We start from the raw sequence: 21,155 nt of genomic DNA, 5'->3' as shown, positions 1-21,155 counted from the left end.
GTAGTGCCCCATTTTAAATAAAGAAGATATAATTTTATGGGAAGTTACGAAAAATCCTGGGTAGAATTTCAAAGGATTTACAAATACAAGGAGTTATAAAACCAATTTGATTTTAAGAGTCACTTTAATAGCAGGGGTATCAAAATTCTCAACAAATGTACTCACTCTTTGTGCTGCCAGCTGTGAGCGGAGCTCAGCGACCATCAGGTCTCTGTCCCGCAACTCTATCTTCAGACGCTGTAAAATCAGAAAATTGCTACCATCAATTATGAACAAGTTATTAAAGAGCTAAAAGATCGTGCTCTCTGCCATTACAATTGCAATCTGTGGGTTATAGTAACTAAAGGAAGACACAACAAAGGATAATGAATGTAATTCATTATACAAATTTCAACAGTTCAAGACAAGTAATAACTAAAAACCATGCAAGTAGACTTTGTGGTGAGACTTAAGTCTATATGGTAAAACTTTTGTAATGTTGAATGAATTGTTGACAATATCATATTCCTGATTAAGCCAAAATTGAATCCTTGATTACAGTTCAACTCATACAGTAAATACAAGTAAATGTTTGCTAATATTACTGCTATGGGAATATCTAGACATTTAATTCATGTTCATGCCATATAAAACATATTTATCATTAAACGGCAAGCCTCTTTGGAGAGAGAGATAACGAGTTGGTTTCATTTGTTAAAGTATGTGTACATTTTTTGAGTCAGAACATGATCAAACAACATAAACCAAATTCATTCTGAAAAAATAAAAAGAACTTGAAATCACAAATCTCTGTGTCCTGTAAAAAATTCACCATGCCAACAATATCTGTATATACATTACCCTGTGGCCATAGCACATTTGCTGGTAAATTGAAAGCTCTACATTATAAATTGTTCAGCAACAACATAATCTATTAATTATATCAATTTTCTGCAACATGGAACTAAATACTATGAACTTTTCACACATGCTTAAACAAACCTCATTGAATCTGTCTGCTTCCCCAAGACGCCTCATCAACAGGTCTCTCTGCTCGCCCAACCGAATAGCAGCTGTCTCAGCTTGATGCTGTTCCCTCAACAGTCGCCTCAGAGCACGATTTGTCGCCTCAAAGTCTGTCAATTTCTCCAGGAGGCTGTCTTTCTGTTTAATCATTCTGTTGTAGTCAGAGGAGGTTATCCTGTTATCCTGTTATAAATAAAAGACAAGTATGAAATATATTATCTACCGGTAGATTCGGTTAAACTACAAAGATGTTTGTAGCTGTCAGATTGGTCTTTTAACACATGCAAAAAGTATTCCTTTCAAAATTTTAACTTAAATATTTCATGAAGGGGGGGGGGAGGGGGGGGGGCTAAAACTGACCTCTCTCAGTCTTCTAAAGCCTTCTCTCATTTCATTGACTTGTTTTACAGCTGCCTGTCCATCCATTTCTACTTCAATTAGTTTCTTCATTAGTTTCTCCCTCTCATTAGAAAGAGCCTGCACATCACATCTATAGGAGAAACAAATGTTGATAAAAAAAAATTAAATAAATGTTTACATATAAATGTAAAAAGAACAACCAGAAAAATAAACATATTCATCTATCTTATCATTGCCTTGAAAATTTTGATAAGAAATCAACAAGCTGTTACAGGTTAATTCTATTTCCTACACAGAATTTGACATCTTCATTGAATATAATGACAAACCAACCTATTTACGTTAGCCTCTTCACTGAGCATCTCCATGCTTTTCCTGAGGAGGTGATTTTCGTGCTCTGCCATGGACAGCTCATCTTTGGTTTCCTCAAGCTCTCGCTCCTGAACATCCATTACATGCCTGCTTGTTTCCAACATTTCCTCTCTCTTTTCCAACTCTCTTTGACTGTGCTGCAACTCAACCTAAAATTTCATACAGAGTTTATAGCACAAAATTTACATTTTGTATACCATTTTGTGTGTTTTGTTTTTGTTTGATAAATTATTTGCTTGTTTTGCATTTCAGGATTTTATTTTTTTAATTTGTGGTGGTGTTGGTAGTGATGCAAAGAAATTAGTGGGGCTTTTTTTGCATTGTTGGTGATGCTTGTGTGTGTGTGTGTGTGTGGGGGGGGGGGGGGGGTCACATAATCAAAATGCAAGAGATATGTGATTGATTTAGTTTCCAATGATTTCTTACGATTCCTACCTCATTTTTCAATGACCCCATCTCTGACATAAGGTTTTCAATTTTCTTCTCATAATTTTTCATTTGACCATGGACGCGTTCTTCTTCATCAGTGGATAGGTCTTCCATATTGAGGCCATCTTTTGGTGTATTTATTTCTAGTCTGTGTGTGGGGCCCTGGTGAAGAAAAGGTCATCATTTTTCAATGTCCATTGCATAACTGAAAATGTTGGCTTTCAAAAGACAAGTCTTTAGCCCAAAAATACATGCCGAGGTGAAATTTTTAAAATGAATGTCTGAATGTGAAACAATTCTTGATAAAAACAAAAATCTATTGAGACTTGCATAAGCAAAATAATAATATCACACAACATGCAATACAATTAATGTGTGCAGCTTTCCATGCACTGCACTGATAATCTCTTCTACATGATCTACTTCCTCCGTGTTCCACATATGTACAGCATGCATTTCAATACCTTCCAACAGTACCGACTTGGTTTTGATCTCGATCTTGGTCTCCTAGTTCTGTCTCCGCAACCAAAACAGGCACCATGGTTTGGATGCCACTTTCAGTAGAGGAACATCACATCAGTACAGTTTTGGATGTATCAATTTCTATAGACTTGCTATGACAAAATTTATTTTCCTTACACTTAATCTTACATTTAAAATACTGAGGGTATACTGTTGTCTTACCTGCCACGATACTTTCTGTCCTTTGGTGGCGCGACCAGGAGCTGGCACCCATGGACCAGTGACAGGAGTCTTTACTCGCGAAGATGCAGATTTGCTTCGAACAGATTTGCCTGATTTGACACTTGTTATTCCAGAACCAGTCTAAAAATATCAAGGAAGATAATTTTGATTACAAAATTTAAATCTGTCAAAATGAATTTTTTATTGATGCAAATGTGCGTATATGACATCTACCTTTTTTGTTACTTTTTTTCCTTTTTGCTTTACATGAACATGAACTGGAATATCATCTTCTACATGAACATGAACAGGGGAGGTTGCTCGTAATCCTCTTTCAACAGGCATGATTTTGCTGCTAAAAACAGAAAAATAATACTTATTACAAATTATTGCTACATAATACTACAATAGATTTTCATTATCACTTATAAATATTGAAAGATTTACAAAATGAGTATGCAATCATTAATCAATTATTAAATTATATTCAATTTTTAAGTTCAACCAAACAAATACTTAGATACTTATGCATCAAATTTAATTTCAATTAACAATTTGCTTTGTACAGTTTTATAAATTAATAAAGTAAACGGAATATGTCAATTCTTTGCATACACGAAACAGATAATTTGACATAAATCTGCATTCAATGGGCTTAACCTGGACCTAGTTGTTCAAAATTCTCGTTCTTGTATGACCTCATTTGACAAATATATACAATTGAAACATAAGTTGAAACATTGCTATTTGAAACATCCTAAACTTAGCATGTTAGAACATGTTTATTTTCTGCAGTTATTGACTTGTACACCTCAGAACAAGAAATAACTTTTTGACAAAGACTCATGTATGGAACTAAATCCAATATCGGAATACATTTTGCATATACACATCTGTGTTACTCATCAATGATTGATTGCACCTATAACATGAATATTTCATTTGACCATCTGTCCCAACTTGTTCTTGGAAGCGGGTTACGCTTCAGGTATGCATTCGAATATTTTAAAAATAAATCGAAATTTGCGACTTTGATAAGGAAAAGTTCAAATTAAATCATAAGCATTCACCTGTGAGTCGATGCCTTTCTTATCTAACACAGAAAAGAGAGATTCTCATTGTTTTCGTGCGGAATCCTCCTCGAGTTTTGTTGTTGTTCTGCAAACCATTAACTCGTTTTTCATTGGTTGATTTATTTTGACGTTTTATATACCGTCTTATCCTTCTTCACCAGAGAACTCCTTACAAGGGACTTAACTCTATCGCGGATTTGTTTTTTTGATAAGTTGAATAAGAAAAAAACAATATATATTTAATGAATTTTTTTCTTCTGTTTTTTTTTCCCTAAGACAATTTGATTATTTAATTATATTTGCTTTTTGTTTAATTTTTTAGTTCCGTCGGGTGAGGAGGGTATTTTAAATTTCTCCTTTTTTTGGGGGGGGGGGGGAGGGGAAGGGGGGGGGGGCAGAGATTTCATTTATATCTCGAGGGTTGTTCTGTTTTTGTTTGCAAGTGTTATAAAAAATGAATGTAAATAGTATTTAATTACATAGTTATCATGATATGCACTACTTTCATTAGAAATTTCCAAATTGAGATGCGTTTTTTTTTCTTTAAATGACTCACTGGAATAATTAACTGTCATTAGTTTCAAAATGTACTTCAGATTCATGTAAGGATTAATGATTGCTGATGTTGACTTTAATGCAAACAAAAAGTACATAAAAATAACAAGAGATCAGAACTGACTGTTGTTCATACCAGGGACGTATAGGGGCGTATACATGTATGTATACCTCCATGTTCACACGCAGGTTATATCATTTGTATATATTCCTTTCATCCACCTTTAATCAATGATTCTCCAATTTCTTCATTTGAATTGCACTGATATTTTCAAGATTTCGACAGTTGGTCTTATTTTGCTAGAGATTACAAGTTTCCGCAAGACGTGCATCATTCAATTCACAGAGTTATTGCCCGTTTTCCGATAATCCAATCGATCAGGGTGAAGTGCATTTATCAAATCTTCTCCTGAGATAGGATGGGGTATTTTAATTTCATGAAAAGCCATTGTTATATAGAAAATATATGCATATTGACTTTAAAAACCCCAAAATATTATCTATGTATGAATTTCTAAAATTATTTCAAGAATTGCGAATATATGTGTTTTGTTACATCATAGGCGTCGGAACCGGGGGGGGGGGGGGGGCTAGAGGGGGGGGGGGGGGCTTAGCCACTTTTTTTGCAAAGTTAGACCTAACTATTAGGGACATAGCATCATAGAGGGTTTAGCCCCCCCCCCATCTTTTTCTCGCAGCTAAGATAATTGTTCCTAAATTTACCTTGAAAGATTGAGAAGTTGGAGTCATAAAAAATTTGGTAGGTAAGATTTGCTTTTGGAAGCATAGGTATACCCCCCCCCCCCCCCCACCCACGGATTAGGATTTCCATGATTTTGGGAATTAGTGTTTTTTTTCCTCAATATTTCTGAGGATTAGTCTAGCCCCCCCCCCACTTTCAATTTGCTTCCGACGCCAGTGTACATGACGTCAAGCAATGAGGGTATAGTTGTGCAGCGTCATTCATCTAGCTTAGCTGCTAGCTAAGGGTTTCTGATACATTACGTTCTCATAAACTTATGAAGAACGTTCGACATCTCTCTCTCTCTCTCTCTCTCTCTCTCTCTCTCTCTCTCTCTCTCTCTCTCTCTCTCTCTCTCTCTCTCTCGTAACACAATACTACTGATACCCACTTCTGAGGCTTCCTTACCTGTCCATAATTATATAGAACCTACCCCATTTATCATTTCGATGATCAAGGTGCTGTCCCCCGAATCTGTCATTCGCCTCTCGCTCATAATGGGTCTGTAATGTATGCACCGCAGACCCACGGTAATGATATGGACCACATGCCCTCACCCCGTGACACTGTCATCAACAGGAAACCGGAGAACCCGCGAAGACGAACGGGAGGACAGAGGACATTTTCCTTGCTACCCCGACACAAATTATCTGCCAGTTTTACCGGCTACTTGTATGTCCATGATTAGAGCGTATTAAACCTTGATATTGGTATTTTTGGATATAAAGTTCTCATTTATGGCCAATTTTTCTGCAATGGCCAAAAATCTTAATTAAAAGGAACTGCAATTTTTAACACTTGGTCAGTGTACAATCCAAATCATTATTGCTTTGTAACAAAGGGTTCCAAGTCTCGCGGACACCCAGATAACTTGTCGAAAGAACACACGAAAAAGACAACGCGTTTCCTCGATTGCTCGTGAAAATGATTTTACAGATGAAAAATACCAGGAACATCTGAAAAGAGATAAAAAAGACATGATTTTACATATACATATTTTAATTTTTAATTATTGTGCTTTATAAATGAGTTTTTTAATGATAATTTTCGAGTGTTTCATGAGTAAAATAAGATAGGAAGCGCGTCTGTTTAATGTGTCAAGGATGATCACGTGACACTTAAATGAAATATAATATAATATGCAAAGAATAGTCGGAAAGTACAAATCTAAAGGAAAGAAACTTGATAACTCTTTTAATAAATATAATTATATTAATCAATATACAACTACGGCACAATTGTACATAACATGAACATGCCACTGTCATAGATAAATTACTTATTTACTTACTAACTATATTTAGTATATAACAAACAAAAAAGGGGGAATTCATCTCGCAATATAATGCATAGCTATTGAAACTGAAACACCAAAAGGGTAGAGGGTGTCTCAAGAATAGCCCCATCTGACTGCCGCTGATTTCGGTCCGTGTCAAATTATGATTAATTTAACAGAAGGGACCATGAATATGCCAATGATTAAAAGTAACAGGTTCTTATCAGTATTTTCACTTTAAAAAATTCTTTTTCTCACACGTGGAGGATTTCTCCCGCATCACGCACATTTTAACTTCTTTTTATTTCCCAATGCTAGAAAGCTGCTCAGCCGTGATTATAATTTCTGAAATTCAATTGTCGAAGTTTTTAACATAGCATTAGTGAGAAAGATTTATTGAGATATCAAATACAATTAGTCGCATTTTTCTTTGAAAACTACTCTTTCTCCTTTTGAAATCACAAGTTCAAGAAGCGTAAATTGCTACATTAACTATGAAAATAATAATTCATATATAAATATCTCATTTTGGTCTATGTTGCTACTTTTCGGCTCAGTTCAAGTGATAAGAAAAGAAATTGCCAAATTATAGGGTCCTCTTAAAAAGGCATGTTTTGGAGGACACTTCACATCTTCAGCAGAACTAATGGATTTTACACAGTGCTATGAATTTCACTTTACAGATTATCATTCAAATCTGTGATACACTTTTTGAACACGGTAATTGCATCAGCGTTGGTGTTTTTTAGCCATCTTCCCTCGCCGTTGAACTAGGCGGTTTGTTATGACGTGACAGGAGCTGAAATAACCTGACAATACACTCACCCCACCGAGGACAGTCCTAGGGGACCCACGGACGGGGAGGCAGGTAAGTCAAACTATCCTAATGTGACTCTTTTTTGTAATAGGGCCACGGTAGATTTTCTGCGATTCTTGTTTCACTATATAAGTGCAGATTAGAAACGTATTAGATAATTGTTTGTTATCAACTCCCTGCTGTAAATATCAATTGTTTTTGTAATTTTTTATTATTCATAATCGGTGTTTATATATTTAGATTTTATTTAAACACCTTCATGTATATATTTATCGATTCCTAACTACGGAAAACATGATACGAGAAAGACAGGTCAAGAATTTAATTTTACTATCTATAATTGTGACTATTTTATTTTTTACAAACGCCTACTCATCAATTCTTAACGAGAGAGAGAGAGAGAGAGAGAGAGAGAGAGAGAGAGAGAGAGAGAGAGAGAGAGACTTCCCTTAGGCTGAAAGTCCACAAAATCTACAACATAATATTAATTCTACAGGAAGAATCCTATTGGGTTTTGGTGAATTGGGTATTAAATTTGAGAGCATTATTTAATTTCAAATAAATACAACAAAAAAGACCATTTTCACGGGAACATGACGAATCGTACCTTTTTCACCATCAAAGTATTTAAATCAATTAGATAAAACATAAAATACCCAGATAGTTTTCTTAATTTCATATCTAACACTGTGGTTGGGTTTTATTCTGGGAAATTCTTTGACTCAAAGGAAGACGGACTTTTACGACAAGGAAAAAATTGGAACAAAAAGATCTTTATGTGTACATTTGACTACGAATTTAAGAATGCTTCCAATTTCTTCTCTAAACGATGCAAATCTTTAATTGCAAGGAATGGCAAATTTTTCAAATGAATCATGGTAAAAGTTTGATCTGTAATTAGGGGGAAATATTCGACTTGTCTTGTCCATTTGTTTACGGGGACCATGGTAATTGTTTTATCCGAGAAAATACGTGATGTGTCACGATAAAAAGAGAACTTGTGAAAATTACGCGAAGGACAGTCTATATCTGATCAAAATCCTCGTGAAAATGGACAGACAAAGGCAGCGGGTCTGAAAATGGGGATACGTGGCTTGTAATTGGAAAATTAGCCATTGTCAGTAAATAAAAAGACACTTTCAAAATGAAAACGAAAAGGCACTCTCCTTGTTGTCACGAGATTTTTACGAGTACTATACTTCTGTAGTGATTATCTTTACAAATACTCTTTCGTCTTTTTTGCGCATGAATCACCATTTGAGAGTGAAAAAAAGCGAGGTTTAAACTTTTTTCTTTAAAAAGTTTTTTTTTCTATCTCGAGTATTGTTTGCATTCTCAATTTTTATAGAATTATTATGCTCGGTGATAATTTTGCATTGTTGTTCCGAAAATCTGGAAGAGTAATAAAGGGGTCGCAGCCTTGATTCACAGTTGAACAGTAGATCTAGATAATTGAACAGTCCATAATTATAGTCTAGGTGCTGTCAGAATTCGAAATCAAACACAGGTACCTGGGATCTCAGCGCCAGTATTGATCTGTGTTTTATCTAAATCAACACGATTTAGAAGGCGTGCACAATTTGATTTTACAGGACATTTGTGATTGCATAGCAGGAAAAAAGCCTTCTCATTACTGACATCAACGGATTGGACTGGCGCATCCTCCGTGCACGTCGCAAGGTAAGAGTTTTAATTAAATTAGATAATATATTTTGCACCTGTGTATTGTGTAAAAAATAAAATGGCAACCTCTAACCCCTACACCCCTCTAAAAAATCAAGTTTTGTTCGTTTTTTATCATTCATTTTTTAATGGAATACTTGTTCAGCTTCTCTACAAATGAAATATTCTTTTAAGGAATTAATATTCTACCTCGCTTGAATAGCTCAGCATACTGGATGATTCTGCTGATTAGAGAATTCGTAAAAAGACAGTTTGGCGACATCGTTCATTTAATATTGATGTAGAATGGTTGGAGCTAAATACACCAATATTAGCTTAGTACATGCTGGGGTGAACATGGATCTAAACAAATTTCATGAAAGAAGCATTAGATGATGATGCTTTAACATGCACACTAAATTAAGCCCAGTTTTCATCTTGGCAAAGTAAAGGAGTTCTTTTTGATATAACATTGATTTTGCAATTGATTTCATGAGAAATATGCATATAAACTGCTTTTTCTGTGCATTTAAAACAAATGGAAAAGCAGGTAAGATTGCCTAAGAGGTAAAACATACTTTTAGATTAATAATTTTTCTGATTTCTGCTGAATTTTTTTCATGCTTTTGTTGCTGGTTTTTTTTTGGCAAGGGTTAGAAAATGAAAATGATTCCAATTAAAAATCAAAGTTTACTTTGATTGGAATATCTTTAATAATTTGAAAACAATTTTTAAATGTTGTTCCATAAAATCCCTTTGATTTCACATAAATTTCTAAAACTATTTCTTTTTAACTTGTGTTTTGAAAAGGCTTTAAAACTTCCAACATGTTATGCAATTATTTGAGCAAAACTGGCATGAATTGTTCCGTCTTTTATATCACCCACTTATATTTGGTGTTTTATGACTCATGCATGAAAACACAATAAAATTATAGAGGATTTTATTATCAAAATTGTTTAAAACATCATGAGAAAGATGGGGTATTTAAATCATATGAAAATGGATAAAAGGCAAACAACCAAAAAAATGGAGAATCCATTTAAACTCTTGTCATTTTGTGTTATGCAGGGGTTGTGGGATTTTGTTTGACTTTTGCGTAAACCTGATCATTTCTACCAAATCATTGGATATGTTGATAAAAACCTGTTGTATTTATCCTCTTAAGACTTTACTGTATGTTGGGAATATTCTTCAGAGCATTATTTGCATAGAATCAAATGTCAGTAAAAATACTACGTAACTAAAATCTTCTATTAAAGATCTACAATTTTTGTCTGATGTATGCAAATCCTCCTTATGGGTATTTGAATGCGGAGTGGTATATCACTTTGATTATGAATCGGCGAGGATTCTGCTTGATTAGATGTTAGCTCCACAATCTGTCTGTCTCCATTGAAGTCTAATAACCAGTCCGTCTGCCTTTTTTTCCAGGTAATTTCCACTTTGGATGCAGTGCCCATCAGATCAGGTAAAAACCTTCAATCAAATATCCATTTAAACTCCAACAGATTTTTTTTGTTCACTCTTCAGTTTTTCATTGTCATCCCTGGTTTCTGACCAAGAGTCTACCTTACCATCAATATTGAATCGGAGGATTTCTCTGTTTTTCTACTCGAGGAGAACCGTCTCCTTAGGGCAGGACACATCGGAAATTAACACTTGTTTCTTCTGTTTGTTTTTAATTTGAATTAGCCAGTTTCTTTACTGATTACCCAATTCCTTAATCCTGTTACCTCCCTAAACCTGGTGTAGATTACTTGATATCTAAGATAAGGACCACTTAGGGGATTTCTTTATCTTGGTTTACCTCCCTTTGTTCTATAGGGTCTTTGATTATACAGGGATTCTGTAGATTACTTAATTTTTATGTCATAGCTTACTTTAGTAGCAGTAGAAGGAAGCAGCTGATATAGTAGAATTGATGACATCTTGTGTCCAGGTATTTCATTTTCCATTAGTAGGACTGTGCTTTGGTTAATGAAAACTAATGCCAGGTTTTAGTTACATTGACAATACCATAAATCAATAGTCTTTCATTAAGCACAGCTCTCACCTAATCCCTGGGAATAGCACATGCAGGGGAAGTAACTTTTGGATGTCATCACTGAAGTGTGATCTAAAATAATGATATAAAAAGATGGGAGAAATATCAAGTGTAACTTCCGGCAATTGAGATGGCGAAGTGATTGATTCTTTATGAAATTTGCGTTAATCTGCTTTTGTCCGGCCCCAATGCCCCATGTCCAATGTTGTTTCAACAAATGGACTTGACATAAAAAAATCTGTTGTTGGGAGAGCGAAGTGTTGACAGGGTATGGGGGATTCTGTAAGCTGTTATACAAACGTCGGCCGTGCATCTTTGTTGGGCGATAATGTTTAGATCCCTACTGTAAATCCAGCGTGTCAATATTATACCTGGTCATTACTGATACTTCAACCCGAGGAGGAAACGCGGGGTTTAAATTTGACAACGGAAACTTGTATTTGATTTTGAGTTCAGGATAGATTGTTTATTTGGAAATGCTTTATCTGCACTATCAGCTGTGTTTTTGGGGAAAGAGAAAGTTATAAATGATCTTAGTTGATATCCATCATGAGGTAAGTTAAAAAGTCAGTTTTTTACAGAGTGTAGGAAAGAATCAGGATGTAGATATTTCTAAAAAGTTTTTATCTATTTATCAGAAAGTTTAATGTACATTGAGGCAACAAATTTTAAAAACTGTATAAGCAAAAAACCTAATGTTGCATTAAGCAAGTATATACATTTGATCCTTTCTTTTAAATTCATTTATCATAATGTCATCTTGGAAAGCAATTTGAATAAATGCATCACTAAATGCAATGGATGATTTAGCTTGAAAAATGTTGAAAATGGCACATTAGTTTATCAGTTTTTCTTTCTGTTTTTTTAAAATGCAAGTATAGGCTTGGTGAAACAAGCCTCCATTTTAAAAACTATTCTTTAATATTCAGTTATTTCTCATTTCTAATAATTCATTTCTGAATTAAGAAATATAATTTTACAAAAACAGAACACTTCCACATGTCTTATTTTTATATTTTATCAATAAAGCATTTATATGTGGATGGTGAATTTCATGATGAATTATGATTAGAATACAGTATTTTAATTAATTTCTAAAATCTAAATTGATGAATACAAAATATAAGTAAAATGAATAAATAAATAAGAAAAAAATTATGATTTAAAAAGAGTATTTATTTATCTAAGCTAGCATATCATTTTTGTGAAGTTTTTAAAAATAAAGTAGAATGCAAAAAGTTCATTTATTTGGTATCAATTATTTAACTTTTACGAATATGTAATAAACTAAATAAGAAAGCAATATTCCCCCCCCCCCCCAATAATTTTCATCATTCATTTTATTTTAATCAATTTTAAGACTTGTATGTTTTATTTTGATTAAAAAAGGATGCAATAATTTAGATATATGTTAGTACACATATTTACTTTGACAGCTGTTCAGTACAAAAATATCTATATTAAAATGTTATAATAGAAATATTAATGTTATTAATTTATTGTATAAAAAAGATATATTTATCATATTTCATTGTTATAAAACTCAATTAAAAACAAACTATAATCTTCTCACTTGAATGGAAGATAAGTAAATTGTTCAGTAATGAGTTGTATTAATCTATGGCACCCTGCAGAAACAAAATTAGGCAAATTAATTTTGACTTCTGTTTATTTACTCACAGTTGTACTTTGTTGATTTCTGGGGTAGATGTATGAAAGCATTGTGCTGGGCCGGATTAAGTTAATCACCAATCATGGCTACTCAAGTTTGATTGCCCGCTCTAGAGAGGTGATAAATTGTTGTCACCATGTTTCTCTGTATCAGGCGATGATAAGGATGAAAGAACACCCCCCAGATAAGGCAGAAAGTCCCCCCTCGCTATTGTGGGCCATTTTTTGGTAGCGGGCTTAATATCGAAAAGTTTCCTGTTGGACTAAATAAGACCATTTACATTGATAAGGAGGGTTGTTGAGATTTGAGGGCTTACCAGGGCTCTCCCCCCATGTGTCCCCAGCTAATCTATTTAGCTCCCTGGTGGGTCCCTTTAAAAACTAGTTTTTCTTTAATTTGCAAACTTTGAGAAATTGGAGTGAAATGTTGGTTTCTTGGACTGTTCCGATAAGGGTTTGTTTTCTCTGCCTGTTTGAGGGATCTACAATATTTGTGCTGGACTTACTCCATGATAAGTGGGATCGTGTGGTACCACCAAGCAAAATCTCATCTGTCATCTGTTCCCCAGGTTCCTCTCCAGATGATAACCAATGTTCTTTCGAAAAACATATGTAATATATATCCAGATATATCCAGTCCTCAAACTGAATATTTGTGAAAATTTGTGAAAATTTGTATGGAACTCAAAAAAATTATTGGAAAAACAATTTCTTTGAGAAGAATACTGTAATTTACCATTTGTAGTGCATGCATTTGGTATATTCTTAGATTATTTATATACCAGTATTTTGACTTTTTTTTAGATATTCATGCATATTTTAAATTTTTTAGGAGATGAACGAAAACAATCCAGTTGACTGATTAAAATGAATAAGGTCATCATCATGAAGGTGCCTGAGGTCCTACTGATGATCTGCTTCATCAGAACTCTTCGTGGACAGGAGACAGAGGAGCTCAACTACAAGATCCTAGAGGAGCAGATGCCCTCGACCTTTGTAGGAAACATAGCCAATGACAGCAATATAAGAAACGAAGTGACGCCCGTGATGCTGAAGCAGCTGAAATTTCAGATCTGGAATGGTGGAAATACTGCATACGACAAGTTGTTCCGCATCATTGAATCCACAGGTCGTCTCGAAACGGCAAAACTTATCGACCGAGAAGAGGTATGCCAGCCCACCAGCAGCTGTATCCTAAGTCTGGGAGTGGCAGTTTTTAAGCCAGACAATGAGTTGCTGAAAGTGATTAAGGTGCTTGTGACAGTGGATGACATCAATGATAACTTCCCCGCCTTTCCTCAGCCATCCATATCCCTGCAGATCTCAGAATCCAGTGACATTGGTCACACTCTTCTGACCAGCACCGCCCATGATGGGGACAGCGAGAGTCAGAACTCGGCCTTGACCTACCAGCTTCTGTCTGGAGGGAACACCTTCAGCGTCCGGACTGTTCCAGATGTGGACTCCAGAGAAAATCTGGAGATTGTGGTAGAGAAAAAACTGGACAGAGAAGTACAAGATTTTTATCAGTTAGTGATTGTGGCCAAAGATTCTGGAAGTCCACAAAGAAACGGAACTCTGCATGTAAATATCACAGTGCTGGATTCCAATGACAATGCTCCAAGCTTCCTCAATAACACTTACAATATAACGGTACAAGAGGACCAAGCTAAGGGAACAGTAATAATCAATCTATCTGCAGAAGATGATGATATTGGTGATAACGGCAGGGTTACTTATGAGTTCAGCTCTCGGACATCTTCACAAGTCAAAGATGCTTTTCTGTTAAATGAGACAACAGGAGAAATTAAGATCAGCAGTCCTTTGGATTATGAGCAGGAAACCAAGTACCAGTTTGTTGTAATTGCAAGAGACAACGGCAGAACCTCCCTGTCAACACAAGTCATTGTCAACATCACAGTGTTGGACATCAACGACAACGCACCACAGATCAACATCAACCTGCCACCAGGGGGCACTGGGGTGGTGGAGAATGCGGAGATTGGTCAGTATATAGCCACTGTGGTTGTAACTGATTCGGATGGAGGTGAAAATGGAACTGTCAATTGTACCATCTCTAACGAAAACTTTAACATTGTGAAAATGTTCTCAAACATATTCAAAATTACATTGGGTAGTCGGTTGGACAGAGAAAGAGTACCTGAGCATAATGTGACCATCAACTGTTTTGACTTTGGAAAACCTCCCAAAACTAACAAGACTTTCTTCTATGTTAAAGTCAGTGATGTTAATGATAATGTTCCTGTGTTTAGCCAAAACATTTACGAAGCTGATTTTCCAGAAAACAACAACATTGGTGATATGGTGGTTCATGTTACTGCTACGGACAAAGATGAAGGCGAAAATGGCCAGGTTACCTACAAGTTTAAAACTCTTCAGTCATATTTTGCTATCAATCCTACGTCTGGAATAATCTCGGCAAATCATATTTTTGATAGAGAAAACCTGTCTGATTTAACTTTTCAAGTTATCGCAAGTGATAATGGCGTCAATGGACAAAAGTTCACATCTACTGCAACAGTTGTTGTTAGAATTACAGACAAAAATGATGAATATCCAATTTTCTCCAGGAATAGATATGATATTATTGTCCCTGAAGAACAACCTATATCTAAACCCATTGAACAGTTTTCAGCTGTGGACAAAGACATTGGAGGAAATGGTCAGTTCTATTTCCGAATTGAAGAAGGATATTCAAATGTCTTTACAATTGATGCCACTGGAAGTCTAAAAACAAAAATCCTCCTAGATAGAGAGAAAAAAGAGGAATACCATTTTCAAATCTCTGTGATTGACAGAGGTACACCAGCCCTAACTAGTACTGCTAATATATCCCTCTACCTGAAAGACATTAATGATAATCCACCCCAAGTTTACTATCCCAATGATCGGAACAACTCAATTTCGCTATCCCTCCAGTCAGTACCTAAGACTATCATCGCCAGAGTGATCGCAAATGACACAGACAAGGGAGTCAATGCCCACCTGACCTACAGCATTATTCAGGGAAATGTTGTCAAGTTGTTCTCCATAGACAACCAAACCGGTGTCATCAGACTCGAGCGAGTTCCTGTGGAGGAGGAAGCGGGGACATACAACCTCGTCATTGCGGTCACTGATTCGGGAGTTCCTTCCAAGACAAACTGGACTCATCTCGTCATCATTGTGGGAGAAAAATCCAATTCCCAGAATCTGATTATTGTCATTGTCGTTTGCTCTGTTACCATGGTAATCTCCCTGGCTCTGATCATGATTATTTGCATTATCAGAAAGAGAGACAATGAAAAGTACAAGGACAAGGGGAACCAGTTTAAAACGCCACACAAAAGCATCCTCAAAAAATGCCTGTTCTGTTTCGATTTTGAGAAAGAATCGAAACTGTCGACAACGACCGAGAACAACAATAAGTACAGCGAATCCTCCCATATGCCCTCTGATGATGACAAAATATACACACAACTAGTAAGTAAACCTTTATTTTTTATTTCAAATGAGGAACTCAATGGGTCATTATTGATTGATAGTAGATTTAGTTTATTGATGGTTGAGTAAAACAGAACTAATGTTTGTAAGGTTGAAACTAGCAAAGTGCCACAATATGTAGTTAAGCTAGTAATGTAAATCTATCAACAATGACAATCAAAGTTTTCCTTATTAAAATGGGCTTGGTAAAAAACTAATAATAATCCCTGAAAAGGAAGTGGATTTTCTGTGTTTGAGAATCCACCCCATTGCAATTAAAAGGTCTTTGCTGTCACAGATTGCTTGTAAAAATGCCAATACATTGAATCTCAAAACGAGCATTTAGGATTACAGCGAATTAGAATTAATTTTGAGCAATAGCGATTTTTTGTTAAAAATGTTGTGTGTACTTTGTGACACCATTGTAAGACACAAAGCTTTTTCTTGCTAAGCGTTGGATAATTGACTTAAACCCAAAGTGGACAAAACGCAATGAGTTCACCGCATCAACACTATGCCCACAAGACAGTTAGAAACTGTAAAATGTTGACACTGTAGATTATAATTACTTTATATTAAATCTGTTATTCAGGTTTACATATGGCATTTTCTGTTGAGTATATTTTAAATGGATATCGCGGTTGTTTTTGGTTAAGAGCCTGTTAAAGACAAACTACTTGTAGGTCCTGTGTGAAGTTCAATCCACGCTCGCCGCAAAAATCGCTCCTAAAAACATCTGTAGCACCCCCAAACAAATCTCATGTCATTCTGTAAAGTCCTTCGCAAACATTTCAATTTAATCTCAGAAAAACCTAGTTTTGGGTAAATCTTTGAACAAAGAGAGAATTTTGAGCCCCTTGTTTTCTTCTTGAGACATGTGTGTCTAAGCAAGTTCAAATTAAGGGAAAAAAAAGGATTTGTGTCAATATTCCAGATCTCATTGCAAATGATTTCAACAAATGTTTAGGTTGTAGATGTACAATTACAAAGAGTGGCACCTGCAGAGACACATATTGGCAATTAAAAACAAGGTAGAAATTAGGAGTAACAAAATTAGAATAACAAAACCCGTAATATTGTTCCAAAATGTAAGAAAACTAATTTGTGAAGTCTTTAACTGTCGACAGGTCTGTAATTATGTGAAGAATAGAAGAACTAAATTATTCACGATAACAATAGGATAGACGCAACAAGTGAAAAACAGTGTATTATTTCCCAGTGTATAGGCTGTCGGTGGGTCTAGGTATAATGATGGGTCGTCAAAGCCTCTCTAGTGTTCTAGCTGTCCTTGTGTTCCGATTTGTTTGTACCAGGGATCTACCTCCCCATTAGTCTTAGCAATAATCCTATCTGCACATTGACATTGCTCTTGGTGACACTAAAATCCTGTTTATTTTTGGTATATTCAGGGACAGCAGACTGAGATTTGATTGAAAGGTGAATTAGGACAGTTTAAATTGTAAATGACACTCATGTTATATAAATATTGTCAGGTTATCATCCATCAAAATGATTAAATATGTAAAATAAAAGGTGGGTAACTCTGTGTATTGAAGCTGATGGTTACCACAAAGCAAAGGGAATTAACTCTTGTCAACTTTTTGTAGGTGAGCAGCAATAAGCCGGACCTGACCAGGGTGGACAGTGGCATTGTGGAGCACTCACCCCCAGACAGTGGACATGGGGACAGCGTGGATGTTGGCAGTGAAATCTACAAATCTGGTAAATTATAGAATTGGGGCGAGAAAAAAAATCCTCAATCAATCCGTTCAATATCAATGTCACATAAGCACAAGATGTACAAAATGTAACAATATTTCAACTGAAATTAATATGATGAAGTGGATTTTAATGATTTATTAAAAAAAAATTTTTTAAGTTCATCATCTAAATAAAATACAAATTTTATCTTGAGTTTTGGACATTGATAAGCACCAAAAAATATGAAAAAGCATTGATTTTTAAAGATTTAGCTCTTCATTCAAAAAGTATAGTTTCTCCAAAACCATGCTCATGCAATATAATACTTAATTAGTGAATAAATAAAATAAAATCAAATCAAATGCCTAAAACACATTCTGAATGGAAAGATTATTTAGATAAATGATATGTGAATTTTTAAAAATCTAACAAACATGCTTGCTTTGTTAAATTCAGATATGGACCTTTCTTCAGCTCCTTATTCTTCATCTGGCTTTACCAACAAATCCACACACTCCCTCTCTGCTGGACACTCCGAACAGGATATTCCAAATAACTCCCCCTGGCATCAGAAGCCCAGAGTGACTTTCAGTGACTTCCAGCGTAACATCAGCCTTGATGAACAAGCGCTGAGGAGGAATCCCAAACCTCCGATTTATTTCGCCAGATTCAGGTCCAGTTCCGAATCTGAGCATTTATCCAAGGACTCGTCCACGAGTCAAGATAAAATAGACCTATCTCACAGCTCGTCATTCAAGCATAATAACATTGACTTGTCTCAGTCCTATTCTGGACCTTTCTTTTCAAAGAGTCTCGACAGGAACAATAAAAATATTCACTTTGCTCGAGCGAGACCAAAGCTCTCGCACCAGACATCTCGTTCTGCTGTGAGACGAGAACTTCCTACAATCAGTGCTTCTCCCGATCCATATGATCCTATTCAAGAGCTGACTGAGATCTCATACCAGGACACCAATCCTTACAGACATCACCATGACAACAGTTATTTCAGGGACCAATCCTCTTTTAATGGCAGCCAGTCCCAGATTTCCCAGGATCCGTCGCTGGACTACAAAGGGAAGATAACTCTTGGAGACAACCAGTCGCAGCACTCCAATGACACCACCCTGGCGAGTTTTGCCATCAACCCCTCAAACTTTGACAGTGTAATCAATACTGATATTGTGGTTTGACATGTGTTATCATGATAAAACTATGAGACAATCAAAACTTTGTGCCATACTTATGACGTATAATACTGTATAGGTAGTGCTAAGCATTTTTCATAAGTTTGTTATTGTTTTTTAGTTTATTATCATGTTTTATTCTAAATCCTTTTAAATTAGGGCAGAATTACAAATGTACTATAACCATTATAGTTTCATATCTCAAATAGCAATTAATTTATTGAGAGTTGAGTTGTGCTTAAAATATTAAGGAGGCGAAGTGGTCAACATATTAGCGATCAGATCTAGCTAACTTTTTAGATATGAATTTTTAAAGCTATGAACTATCATATTATTAAGTATAGAAAATAGTTTATTTTGAAATTGAAAATTTACCTGTATCTTGATAAAAATCTCTTTTTTTAAGGAGATTAATATAGTCCTAAAAATGGTCAGGACCATGCAGCCCCCTTAAAGTATGGAGATCAGTTTTTCAGGTAGCAGATGTGATGTACGTCCAGCATGAAATTTTTTTTAATTAGGAGATTTATGTAATATTTCAATTGTCTCAAACCCTGTAAAATGCTCAGTTTTTAGTTATATTGTTGATATAATGATTTTTGTTTTAATGCTGTTTTGACTGAATTAATGTTTTAATAATAGTTCAAGAAAAGTCATCTCTAGATGACATGAAATAGAGATTTGATGTGTAAGTCAATAAAAACAAAGGTTATGATGTAAACAATAATCTGTTAACAAATGATTATAAAATCATTGACTTACACAGCAGCTATTTTTGTATATAATTATGTTTTCTAGTTTGGAACAGCTAGAATTTATTTGGTGCACCAATTCTACATTTATTTCCTGAGTTTGTTATAATATTTTACAGTAAGAAGCAAGATAATTATCTGATAAGTTGAAGTGGTACAAAAAACATATTTTGTAAAAAAAAAAATGAAATCTTTTAAATGTTACCAAAACCAAACAATTCTGTTAAAAATGCATGTATATCTTATGCAAATTCTTAATTGGTTATAAGTACATTTTCATATAAAATTTTGTGTATGCTATATTTTATTCATTTTTACATCACTTGAAAGCATGTTTGATGCATTAATTTAAAGTCTTCCATTTGCATTTTTTAAAATGAATATCTTTATGTATTACCAGTATATAAAATCAATCTTGTATACATCTGATAGATTAACAACATTCATCCATTAATATAGAAAATACTCAGGAAATTTTAGATTTGTAAGATTCATTTTTTTATATCACCATCTATTTATGAATACATGTACATGTAATTGTTTTATATCAATTAATAAAAGATAACAATTAAGCTGTTGATTTTATTACGAAGAAATACATCAGAGTCTACATCAGTATACCATTTGAAGCTGTAAGAATTATGATGTCATATATTTGCCATTAAAAATCTATAAAAATCAATTACAACAGAGTTGTTCCCCTTCTAATGTTTGATCAAATCAATTTCTTACCCCATTGTTTATTTACGAAGACCTCATAAAAGGTTAACTACAAAAGGAAACAGGTGTCATTATTACCTGTTTATGTTCACATCATAAACATAAACTATCAACTAAAGAAAATCAACTTGATTTACATCAGTGTAAATTCATAACTTCAAACCACTACCGACAGAGGATGGAGTCGTTGTAGCACCATGACCTCTGGACAGACAAGGTCAAGCTATGGTGCCGACTAGTATTGTCTCACCTGCCCATTATTCACCTGATCTGTCAACCTGGTGACAGATCCATTATGACATATAATGGTCTTGCACATAAACAATGCAATAAAACACTGGATTTACCTCGGTGGTTGAGAAAAGAAAAACCACTACCAAAGAAAGGTGGACTACTTCAAACAATACTTGTACAAATGATTATTGATCAACAAGTCTTCTAAATTCAGTCAACAATCTGCATGTTTCTTCCTTCCTGTGCTTTTTATATAGATGCCAAACAAACACTCATCTTAATTTACAATTCAAAAAAATAAACCAGTTAAAAATTATGTGTAGATGTCAGGGTTCTCAAGAGCTGTATATTGTGTGTTTCATATATTACCTTTTATAATATAAAC

At 34.8% G+C, this 21,155-nt stretch overlaps 2 protein-coding genes across 26 annotated transcripts in view; one reads left to right on the top strand and one right to left on the bottom strand.

Moving 5' to 3' along the window:
- The window catches only part of LOC105336382 (outer dense fiber protein 2), a 12,442-nt gene extending 8,366 nt beyond the window's left edge, over positions 1-4,076 (bottom strand). For 9 of the 23 annotated variants that reach the window (XM_066076884.1, XM_066076882.1, XM_066076897.1 and 6 more), the window contains exons 1-10: positions 3,921-4,076; positions 3,085-3,205; positions 2,851-2,991; positions 2,631-2,720; positions 2,173-2,328; positions 1,699-1,886; positions 1,366-1,495; positions 982-1,188; positions 841-861; positions 166-237 (exon numbers count right to left, since the gene is read on the bottom strand). In XM_066076884.1, the coding sequence (XP_065932956.1) occupies positions 166-237; positions 841-861; positions 982-1,188; positions 1,366-1,495; positions 1,699-1,886; positions 2,173-2,328; positions 2,631-2,720; positions 2,851-2,991; positions 3,085-3,195 (1,116 nt within the window). In that variant the 5' untranslated portion in view covers positions 3,196-3,205; positions 3,921-4,076. The remainder of the gene's footprint in view (positions 1-165; positions 238-840; positions 862-981; positions 1,189-1,365; positions 1,496-1,698; positions 1,887-2,172; positions 2,329-2,630; positions 2,721-2,850; positions 2,992-3,084; positions 3,206-3,920) is intronic. The other 14 variants (XM_066076890.1, XM_066076896.1, XM_066076885.1 and 11 more) reach the window with 5 other exon arrangements.
- A 3,150-nt stretch (positions 4,077-7,226) lies between these two features.
- Positions 7,227-19,184, top strand: LOC105336381 (protocadherin gamma-A11). Of its 3 annotated transcripts, XM_066076877.1 has the most exons (6): positions 7,227-7,364; positions 8,906-8,993; positions 10,410-10,446; positions 13,526-16,176; positions 17,784-17,898; positions 18,334-19,184. In XM_066076877.1, the coding sequence occupies exons 4-6, from the start codon at positions 13,561-13,563 to the stop codon at positions 19,068-19,070; spliced, it is 3,468 nt and encodes a 1,155-aa protein (XP_065932949.1). In that variant the 5' UTR covers positions 7,227-7,364; positions 8,906-8,993; positions 10,410-10,446; positions 13,526-13,560; the 3' UTR covers positions 19,071-19,184. The 3 variants fall into 3 exon arrangements, with proteins under 3 accessions (XP_065932949.1, XP_065932948.1, XP_065932950.1); XM_066076876.1 differs by lacking the exon at positions 7,227-7,364 and having other exon boundaries at positions 8,648-8,993; XM_066076878.1 differs by lacking the exons at positions 7,227-7,364; positions 8,906-8,993; positions 10,410-10,446 and adding an exon at positions 10,530-11,576.
- Positions 19,185-21,155: the final 1,971 nt, after the last annotated feature.

This window comes from Magallana gigas, chromosome 2 (genome assembly GCF_963853765.1).
Source record: "Magallana gigas chromosome 2, xbMagGiga1.1, whole genome shotgun sequence".
NCBI classification, from domain to species: domain Eukaryota; kingdom Metazoa; phylum Mollusca; class Bivalvia; order Ostreida; family Ostreidae; genus Magallana; species Magallana gigas.
The sequence above is the reverse complement of the archived record's forward strand: the minus strand, read 5'-3'. Positions and strand labels throughout refer to the sequence as shown.